General features: G+C 43.4%; 1 protein-coding gene across 7 annotated transcripts in view; it reads left to right on the top strand.

The window, feature by feature from the left end:
- The window catches only part of gulp1b (GULP PTB domain containing engulfment adaptor 1b), a 29803-nt gene that overhangs the window by 17267 nt on the left and 805 nt on the right, over positions 1-11731 (top strand). For 2 of the 7 annotated variants that reach the window (XM_077015554.1, XM_077015555.1), the window contains 10 exons: positions 6357-6418; positions 7210-7281; positions 8023-8121; positions 8260-8397; positions 8487-8603; positions 9307-9384; positions 9643-9864; positions 9987-10122; positions 10267-10361; positions 11053-11620. In XM_077015554.1, the coding sequence (XP_076871669.1) occupies positions 6357-6418; positions 7210-7281; positions 8023-8121; positions 8260-8397; positions 8487-8603; positions 9307-9384; positions 9643-9864; positions 9987-10122; positions 10267-10361; positions 11053-11175 (1142 nt within the window). In that variant the 3' untranslated portion in view covers positions 11176-11620. Of the gene's footprint in view, positions 1-6356; positions 6419-7209; positions 7282-8022; positions 8122-8259; positions 8398-8486; positions 8604-9306; positions 9385-9642; positions 9865-9986; positions 10123-10266; positions 11621-11731 lie in introns of those variants that run through there. The other 5 variants (XM_077015553.1, XR_013132888.1, XM_077015552.1 and 2 more) reach the window with 5 other exon arrangements.

The following is an 11731-nucleotide window of genomic DNA, read 5'->3' on the forward strand; positions in this document are numbered from 1 at the left end:
GCACTGCTGGAGGGAGATTTGAATAGTTCACAGGTCCTGTTGGGATTCGCCGCTCGCCAGAGAATCTGTGGGGTCTGTCTGGTACGGCCCTGCCGCTCTGGAGAAGATAACGGCGCCTAACGAGGTTCCTGCTGATGAGAACGAGTCATTTCGCTTCGGTTCACTCAAATTGACTTACGTGACACCTGAAGTCATCAGAGCAGGTGAAATATTGTGTTGAATATGCTGAGCCATTCAAGGTTGTTTTGCTGAACTTTTCTGAATTTCGTATTTTAAGCAAAATGGTCGGATGTGGTTTAATCGTCCAGGCAACGATTGTCCTGACTGTAGCTCTTAACTTTTACATGCTAATAATTCTACTGAAGAAATACACATGAGCTTCTACACATACACATAACCATATACACTTAAACACATACACATAACCAGCCCCGTCGACAGGGGGGGACAACCAGGTCTGTTGTCCCGGGCCCCAGGGCTAGGGGGTCCATCAAAGAGTCCAGCAATTTATCTTTTTAAAGTCTATAATTTTAAATATAATCTTGAAATCTTTCATTAATATAAAATTATGTACTCAAAATAAGCTCAATGGCTAAAATATATATGTATTTTACCTATCTGCACATTTTCCACTAAGTGCATACACCCCCGCCTCCCACTGAAAAATGGTTTGATCCGACCGTAGCCGGCTGGTACCCGCCCAACAGCGGGAAATACAGTGGTGGATAGTTAAAGTAAATACAGAAATCTGGAGCGCAGAAAAGAAAGGAAAAACATTTACCTGACAAATTTTAATGTTGCATTGTGTTCCAGGTTTGAAAAGTGCTGGAATTTAGGCTAAAGTACTTGAAAATGCTTGAAATTGTAACTACTTCGTTTCACAACAAATAGCTGTCTAACTGAACAGTTCTCTTGTATTACGTGAAACTTTCTTGTCCCGGGCCCCAGCAAGACTGTCAACGGGCCTGCACATAACCATATACACTTAAACACATACACATGTACACATAACCATATACACTTAAACACATACACATATGTACATACACATATACACATAACCATATACACTTAAACACATATACACATACACATATACACATAACCATATACACTTAAACACATATACACATACACATATACACATAACCATATACACTTAAACACACACATAACCATATACAATTAAACACATACACATGTACACATAACCATATACACTTAAACACATATACACATATACACATAACCATATACACATAAACACATACACATATACACATAACCATATACACTTAAACACATACACATATGTACATACACATATACACATAACCATATACACTTAAACACATACACATATACACATAACCATATACACATAAACACATACACATGTACACATAACCATATACACTTAAACACATACACATGTACACATAACCATATACACTTAAACACATACACATATGTACATACACATATACACATAACCATATACACTTAAACACATATACACATACACATATACACATAACCATATACACTTAAACACATACACATATGTACATACACATATACGCATAACCATATACACTTAAACACATATACACATACACATATACACATAACCATATACACATAAACACATACACATGTACACATAACCATATACACTTAAACACATACACATGTACACATAACCATATACACTTAAACACATACACATATGTACATACACATATACACATAACCATATACACTTAAACACATATACACATACACATATACACATAACCATATACACATAAACACATACACATATACACATAACCATATACACTTAAACACATACACATATACACATAAACATATACACTTAAACACATACACATATACACATAACCATATACACTTAAACACATATACACATAAACATATACACATAACCATATACACTTAAACACATACACATATGTACATACACATTAGGGATGCACCGAAATGAAAATTCTTAGCCGAAACCGAAAATGAGGAAACCAAGGCCGAAAGCCGAAACGCCGAAATACATTATGCCAATTATTAGTAACATTGGATTTATGGCTAACCTCACTAAAATCAAGGCATTGCTATTCAAAGAATAAATCAACTACAAAATTTGATTTGAAAATATTTATTTAGCACTGACATTACAGTAATGCATATTATAAAGTAAAATTAGTGGTGGGCCGTTAACGGCGATACCGCTGACAACGGCCGACCACTAATTAAATTAAACTCGCTTGCAGACCGTTTTTATCTGAGAGGATAAATATATGTATTTTATACGAGTTAAATTTAATTATAACTGACTGGCCTGAAAGATAAATATAAATTCTCTCATAAAAACGTGACGTGAGTTGCAACAACATTAAACAGCTCAGGTAAACACACTTCTGAGAAATGTCGTCTACTCGGCAAAACATAATGGGGCTCAATGTGCTCTATTAGCCTACGAAATCCCTACGACAGAGAACGGCTGATCGTCTAAGGCAACGAGTTCCATAATTTTTGGTGTAATGTCCTTTGCCTCGGCGCCATCACTGGAAAACTTTTTTGCTAGCCTTTATCCAAATAAGCACGTGCAGGTGGCGATTTTTGCTTGCGTCATCACAGCACATTGTTTCGGCCGTGTTGTTTCGGTGATGAAAGTATTTCGGCCGAAAACCGAAAATGCAAATTTAAGCCATTTCGGCCGAAAATTTTCGGTGGCCGAATTTTCGGTGCATCCCTAATACACATATACACATAACCATATACACTTAAACACATATACACATACACATAACCATATACACTTAAACACATACACATATACACATAACCATATACACATAAACACATACACATATACACATAACCATATACACTTAAACACATACACATAACCATATACACTTAAACACATACACATATACACATAACCATATACACTTAAACACACATATACACATGTACACATAACCATATACACTTAAACACATACACATATGTACATACACATATACACATAACCATATACACTTAAACTCATACACATATACACATAACCATATACACATAACCATATACACTTAAACACGTACACATATACACATACACATAACCATATACACTTAAACACGTACACATATACACATAACCATATACACTTAAACACATACACATATACACATACACATTCATACTCCTACTTTCCTATTTCAATTATGGAACTGTTGCCATGAACGACCTCTCTCTCTTCCTCTCCCTCTCTCCCTCTCTCTGTCCTCTCTCTCCCTCTCTCCCTCAATATGTCCTGCTGCTGTAGCTGATGTACATTAGGATTACTCATGTGGAAGAGGTTAAGAAGGACATGCTGAATTCTAAGATACACGCACGCATGCATGCACGTACGCACACACGCGCACACACACACACACACACACACATACACACACTCACACATACACACACACACACACACACACACACACACACACACACAGTTGCAAATGTGGTAACTTGGTTTCATTCCTTATGGACATCATTCAGCACTGGTGCCAAGATAAGAGGCGTTCTTCTCTCTGCCCTCACATGTTCGATGTCCTGGAGCACACAGTGCGTTCAGGGATGAGGGGGGATGATCGGTGTGTTCTCCCTGTGGCTAATGGTCCTAATAAAATGACCTTTTACTCAGGAGAGATAAAACGTCACCCAGTAGTCATGTGACCTTTCACCGAGCAGCACGAATTCGAAAAAAAAAAAAAAAAAGCACTCAAATCTCATGTGTCGTAAACATTCGCAGCTACAGCATTTGAGAACATGGAGACGTCGGGTTGCGTAAAACAGAGCCATGTTGTTTGTGAGTAATTGCATTAGCGGCCATGCACTTGCAGAGACGGTGGACTACTGTAATCACGTTTTCCTGCCTCAGCAGTTCTGTTTAGTGGCTGGGTACTGTACATATGTCCTGTATGTTCTGTTTAGTGGCTGGGTGCTGTACATATGTCCTGTATGTTCTGTTTAGGGGCTGGGTACTGTACATATGTCCTGTATGTTCTGTTTAGTGGCTGGGTACTGTACATTTGTCCTGTATGTTCTGTTTAGGGGCTGGGTACTGTACATATGTCCTGTATGTTCTGTTTAGTGGCTGGGTACTGTACATATGTCCTGTGTGTTCTGTTTAGGGGCTGGGTACTGTACATATGTCCTGTGTGTTCTGTTTAGGGGCTGGGTACTGTACATATGTCCTGTATGTTCTGTTTAGTGGCTGGGTACTGTACATATGTCCTGTATGTTCTGTTTAGGGGCTGGGTACTGTACATATGTCCTGTATGTTTGATTATTCTGCAGTACCAGAAGGGCTCTGATGGGGTGTGGAGGAAACATGTAGAGCACTACATTTCACAAGGACCCCATTTTAGACTCCAGCGGACACTCTTTCTCTCTCTGTCTCTGTCTGTGACTCTCTTTCTCTGTCTCTCTGTCTCTGTCTCTCTCTCTGTCTCTGTCTGTCTAAGCCAAGCCTGCTGACTAAGCACTAAACAGTGTTAGGTCCTGCCGCCGGTATCCAGTCCCACACACTCTTTGCTGTCCATCAGTCCACGTTGTCCCCTCCCAGACAGGGAGAGAGGACGCAGTGAGCAGACACATCACGTGTTTGTCACCCTGTTCACCGACACCAGCAACATACACCAGAGATTTACTCCAAGGGCAGAGAGAGACTCACAGCTTATAAAGACACAGTGCAGACTGACTCTCAGAGGGACTGGTGAGAATTTATAAAAGAAAGTTGTTATGAAACGTGTTGAATAAATCAGGGTCTGCAGCTCTCCGGACACATCATGATAAAATGGAAAAGTCTCAGGTTGAAAATAAGGGCTTGACTGCTCATGTACTAAGAACATCGACTTCCCAGTGAGAGGAGGATGTGGGAAATGTCATATACTGTAATTTTTGGCAATGTTGGCGGTCTGGTGTGATGGGTCATGTTCAGTCATGTGCTAATGTGACTCTCAGTCATGGGTTAATCTTAAACACTGAAGCTGGGTTTCCACTTCCTGTATTTCAGTCCACAATGTAGATTTATTTCACAATCTCCCACCTCCTGTCTCACCATCACTATCTCACATCACTCTCTCACCATCACTATCTCACATCACTCTCTCACCATCACTCTCTCACCATCACTCTCTCAACATCACTCTCTCACCATCACTATCACCATCACTATCACCATCACTCTCTCAACATCACTCTCTCACCATCACTCTCTCACCATCACTCTCTCAACATCACTCTCTCACCATCACTCTCTCACCATCACTATCACCATCACTATCACCATCACTCTCTCACCATCACTCTCTCACCATAGGGTTGCCACCTGTCCCAGTTTTCCCAGGCTGTCCCGGTTTTCCCGGTTTGTCCCGATTTTCCCAGGCTGTCCCGGTTTTCCCAGGCTGTCCCGGTTTGTCCCGGTTTTCCCAGGCTGTCCCGGTGTGTCCCGGTTTTCCTGGTTTGTCCCAGTTTTCCCAGGCTGTCCCGGTTTGTCCCGGATTTCCCAGGCTGTCCCGGTTTGTCCCAGTTTTCCCAGGCTGTCCCGGTGTGTCCCGGTTTTCCCGGGCTGTCCCGGTTTTCCCAGGCTGTCCCGGTGTGTCCCGGTTTTCCCGGGCTGTCCCGGTTTGTCCCGGTTTTCCCAGGCTGTCCCAGTTTGTCCCGGTTTTCCCGGGCTGTCCCGGTTTGTCCCGGTTTTCCTTCCTTGTAATATTTGGTCATGGCAAAAAAATTCCTTTAATTCCTTTAATGTCCCGGTTTTCACTAGGTTAGGTTCAAACGACTATTTAGACTATTTAGTTTCTGCACACTTTAAATCCATCTTTTTTTCTCGCTGTGTCCATTTTACACCCCCCCCACCCCCACCCTGTGTCAGTATGACAGTGTCCTTGTTTTTTGTCAGACCTAGGTGGCAACCCTATCTCACCATCACTCTCTCACCATCACTCTCTCACATCACTCTCTCACCCTCACTCTCACCATCACTCTCACATCACTCTCACCATCCCCATCACTCTCACTATCACTATCACCATCACTCTCACCATCACTCTCACATCTCTATCTCACATCACTATCACCATCACCATCACTCTCACTATCACTCTCACCATCACTCTCACCATCACTCCCATCACTCTCACTCTCACCATCACTCTCACATCACTATCTCACATCACTATCACCATCACCATCACTCTCACTATCACTCTCACCATCACTCTCACCATGTTTTCTGTGAATTACATCTCTGAGCAGTGTTGTGTCTGTTCTTGCAGATAAACCCAGTATGCACCATCCTGAGGCCCTGGTCCAGCATCACGTGTCCTACAGTGCCAAGGTGGCGTAAGGCTCCAGGGTGCCTCTCCTTCTCTTTGTTATGTGGTGTGCATACGACTCACTGTAGAAAAACTGTTTCAAACTGATTAAACTTTTATTACAATCACACGTTAATACATCAACCTGAGCGATTGAGTCTAGACTCAGTGGTGCAAAGCTTGAGTGCGCACACACACACACACACACACACACACACACACACACACACACACACACACACACACACACACACACACACACACATATATGCACATCTATCACCTTACTGCACTGCTGTGTGGCAACAATGTTTTCATGCTCTAAACTCCAGTAGAGTTACTACAGAGAGTACTGACCCTGCACACTCACTGTAAATCTGCTATGAATAAACTGTAAAGTATACTGTAAAGTTAAAGACTCCTTCATCACCCTCCTCTTCCTCAATGTATTTCAACAAATGCTCGTGATCTCCTCTCAGTGGCCATGAGGTCCTTTAAAAATAAATGTGCCATATTTTGTCAATTGTGATTTTTTACCGCAATTGAAATTTGTCCTCCGCTTTTACCCATCTGTGCAGTTAGAACACACACACACTAGTGATTACTAGGGGGCAGTGGATCACACATGCCCAGAGCAGTGGGCAGCCCTAACCCAGACATGGCCTCAGGTCTGAGAATCGAACCCACGACCCTCCGGTCATAAGACCAGTTCCCAACCACCAGGCCATGACTGCCCCGTAAAGCAGTAAAGCATTGCTGAGATTTGGAAATGTGTTGAAATGTTTGTTTTGTCTTTGTATGTGTGTGCATGTAGTTTTTGGGAATCACAGAAGTCGACCAACCAAAAGGCACAGATGTTGTTCGCGTAGCTGTAAGGAAACTGAAGGTGTGTGTGTGTGTGTGTGTGTGTGTGTTTGTGTGTGTGTGTGTGTGGGTGTGGAAGACCCATTATTCACTGAATTTCCAGAAGATAAAAATGTGCTTACTGTTTTATGTCCCCAAGTATATTTGTGTGCTCGAACAGTCATTTCCACACTAATTAAAAGTCAATTTTTAACAGGCAAGTTTATTTTTATTTAATCGGCTCAAAGCGGTTTGTGCCTCTACCAAATCTTATCCCTGCGAATGTGGATCAGCTTTAGTTGACAAAAAAGATCCACAGATCTAATATAGATCCACAGATCCACATTTCCGTAGGCAGATCTTCTAACATACCCTTAGGCAGTTGATTGATAACATAGATTTTTATAATTTTTTCAGGTATTATATTGTCTGGGTAAAATTCAATACCTGAACTAGATGCCTCTGATTTGAATTTGAATGCTTATTATACTAATAGTTTATTCCCAAACTAATGTGCATTTTAAGTTGATGTAAATCATACTCACATTTACTTAGTCCCAATCTAATTAAAACTGTTAATTGGTTTTGTTAGACAAACCCTTGCTTCTTCAAACATCTGATAGCGCACAAATCTATGATGGTTGTTTGCTCGAAGTTGAAGTCCTCAGTGTAGAAGCACCTGAATTTATGTTGCCCCCTAGTGGTCTTTTATGTGTATATAACATTTAATAAAGTGTTAAAATATATAACATGTATAAAATTTTTATTTGTTTGTTTTCCTCAGTTCCAGAGCCACATTAAAAAGTCAGAGGGGGGTAAAATCCCCAAGGTGGAGCTACAAATCTCCATATATGGAGTGAAAATACTGGATCCAAAATCAAAGGTGACCAGTAATGCCCCCTGCAGTCCAGCCTGAGAACAACGCAGTCTTTATTAGTAATGTCGGGCCTTATAGTGGAAAACTGTCGGGATACTCTGGGTGTGAAGTCCAGTCGATCATCTGGTCTCTCCTGTTCTCCAGGAAGTTCTACACAACAACCAGCTGCACCGAATGTCCTTCTGCGCCGACGACAAGACAGACAAGAGGATCTTCGCCTTCATCTGTACGGAGTCAGACACCAAGAGGCACCTGTGCTACGTGTTCGACAGCGAGAAATGCGTACGTGTGTGTGACCTCCTCCACCACACGACCTCCCCACGCCTTGAGAACCTGCCGGCCTTTACTAACTGCTGTTATGGCTGGTTTAGGCGGAGGAGATCACGGTCGCCATCGGGCAGGCATTTGACCTGGCCTACAAAAAGTTCCTGGAGTCTGGCGGGAAAGACGTGGAGACACGGAAACAGATCGGCAACTTACAGAAGCGGGTAAGATGAGGACTTGCAGACGAGGACTTACAGACGAGGACTTGCAGACGAGGACTTACAGACGAGGACTTACAGACGAGGACTTGCAGATGAGGACTTGCAGACGCAGGCTTACAGACGAGGACTTGCAGACGAGGACTTGCAGACGCAGGCTTACAGACGAGGACTTGCAGACGAGGGCTTACAGACGAGGACTTGCAGATGAGGACTTGCAGATGAGGACTTGCAGATAAGGACTTGCAGACGAGGACTTACAGACGAGGACTTGCAGATGAGGACTTGCAGACGAGGACTTACAGACGAGGACTTGCAGATGAGGACTTGCAGATGAGGACTTGCAGATAAGGACTTGCAGACGAGGACTTACAGACGAGGACTTGCAGATGAGGACTTGCAGACGCAGGCTTACAGACGAGGACTTGCAGACGAGGACTTGCAGACGCAGGCTTACAGACGAGGACTTGCAGACGAGGGCTTACAGACGAGGACTTACAGACGCGCGGTTCAGACATGACGGTGCACGCATACAGATCCAAAAGCCCAAAGTGAATTACTGGCATCCTGTAAATGTGTGCAGATCCTGTAAATGTGTACAGATTTAACTCTACAATAAGTGTTTTTAATTAGATGGATTTAATTTGTATTTTCTGTACGAGGTAGTTTAAAACATTTATGGGAAAATATTTGTTGTTGCTGTTTTTAGATTCAGGATTTGGAAATGGAGAACTCGAAGCTCAAAAAGCAACTTCAAGAGCTGGAAGATCAGGTCCTGGAAGATCAGGTCTTCAGCAGGAGGCCTGCTTCAGTTGTCCAGAAATTTGATGTTAAATGATTGCATGAATGACTTTATAGAAGGAACTAACTACTAACTTCACTCACGGCTCCTTTGAACCTTCATACAGTAGCGCTTTTGCTTCTACAGTGAATGAGGTTGGTGGTCTCACCACGTCTCTTCTGTCTGCACCACCCTGTGTCCTCATCCTCCACCCTGTGTCCCCGTCCCCCACCCTGTGTCTGTTTCATCCATCTGTAATCGCAGCTGTTGCTTGGGGACTCCCCTGGTGGGAGGACGTCCCAGAGGTCCTCCATGTCCAGCTGTGGAGATGACATCACCTCCGTGGCTTCTCTAGAGATGTCCTCTGTCACACTAACGCCTGTCAGTTCACCTGAATCCAACCAATCGACTGACCCGTTAGCCTCACCTCTGGCTAAACCCGCCCACTTTCAGACATCGAATGTCTGCAGTGTTCCTCGACCTCGTGTAAAAGTGTTTTTCTGCTTGGCTGTACTAATCAGTGCTAATATGACATCACTTAAATACTATAATTATTGTCATTTACTATGTATGGAATAACATATCTTGGATCTTGCCCATATTGTCAGGCGGGGAGCATCCCTACAAGAGCGCCCTCTACAGACATATTTGACATGGTGCCGTTCACACCCACGTCTTCCATGTCAAGGATACCGATCTGTAACGGGACCCCACCTCCCCCCATGATGTCCCCCAAAAACAGAGGTGGGCCCCCATCTCTCTCTCTCTCTCTCTCACACACACACACACACACACAGATGAATGTGCATTAGCGCCAGGGTCTGTTAAAATAATGCATGGCCATATTAGCCAGACTGTGGCGACGTCACGGTCCTCTCTGCTCTCCAGGTGTAGATCTGTTTGGATCTGCGCCCTTTGACCCCTTCATCTGCGACCTCGCTGACTACACAGCAGATGTGCAGTCCAAGCTGGAGGAGATGCAGGTGGGATCTTCTCCTCGTGCTCACAAGATTGACACGTGCCATCACGACTAGCTAGCTAATGGAAACTAGCGCTAGTGTTGCACACTGCAGAGAAAGTGTCCAGCGTCTGTTCACAGCTGTGATGGGCTCTCCACAGGAATGGCATTGTGGAAGTGGATATTACTAAAACCCAAAACCTTCCATGGCACTTTTAGATGTTAAACTCATTTATTCTTTGAACAAATGTTTGGGTACGATGTCCATATTCAGATTTGTGTGATGATTTGTAAAATATGCCGCCCTGATCCTTTGAAGTGGGCTTGTGATGCAGTCCACATATTGGTAGGAGGCAATTCATGGCACTAATGACAGACCCCAAACATTTATCAACACTAGGCAAGATGGACAGCTAGTATTAATAGATCAAATAGCTCATGCAGCCGGAATCCACTGGACTCGGTTCGTTCTGATGTGTTCACCTTTCACCTTTCAGGGTTATAATATCCCCTAATATAGAATTATTCATGAATATTAAGGAAGATCTGGGTGTGAGAGCACTAAAGGTATTATCTCCCTGAGACCGGCATTTGTATGCAGCCAGTAAATTTAGAAGTGAATATTAAATCACTCTTCTCCCTCTCTCTCTCTCTCTCCCTCTCTCTCTCTCTCTCTGTTATTCTCTTCCTGTCCTCACCTCCCTGCTCCCACACAGCGCCAGAGATGGTTCGTAAATTTCACAAATCTCCCTCCTCCTCCTCCTCCCTCCATTCTCCAACCAATCACGCCCATCGCATCCTCTCTCTCCTTCCTGATGACAGGTGCTCAGAAGCTTTAACGTAAGCTCATTTGGAAGGGCAACTCAGGGCAGCCAGGTTACACAACCTCCTGACGGATCCCACGCCGGCCTTTCCAACGTTGCACGAGTGTGTTTCGCTCGCCGCACTTGTGCAGCGTAGCGTCTCTCCCGACGGCCTTGCGTGCACGAGTCTAGCACGTGTTTAGAAGTGCCGGCATCGCCACACAGAGCAGAGGTAGCCTGTGGCAGTCGGTCACTGACCTGATGAAAGTTCACGTGAACGTGTCTGACCAACATGACCCCAGGGTGACGCGGGCATGACGTTATTTTTAGGGGTTTGGGCTCTCGTGTGTTGAAACAATTAGCTCACGGTGTTTAAACCAGACATGGTTCTCCATGAAAATGAACATATAGTCAGTTAAACCACCCTCTTATTTATGAAAGCATGTATGTTTATGAAGACAGAAAGCATACAGGAAACATTTGAATCCAACACTAGACACAAACACACTGGAGCAGTCTGGATAAGAAGTAAAATCCACCTCTCTGAATTTTAATTTGCATCCGGTAATTATTCCCCCGAAAGCAATAACTT

This window comes from Brachyhypopomus gauderio, chromosome 8, assembly GCF_052324685.1.
Source record: "Brachyhypopomus gauderio isolate BG-103 chromosome 8, BGAUD_0.2, whole genome shotgun sequence".
NCBI classification, from domain to species: Eukaryota; Metazoa; Chordata; class Actinopteri; order Gymnotiformes; family Hypopomidae; genus Brachyhypopomus; species Brachyhypopomus gauderio.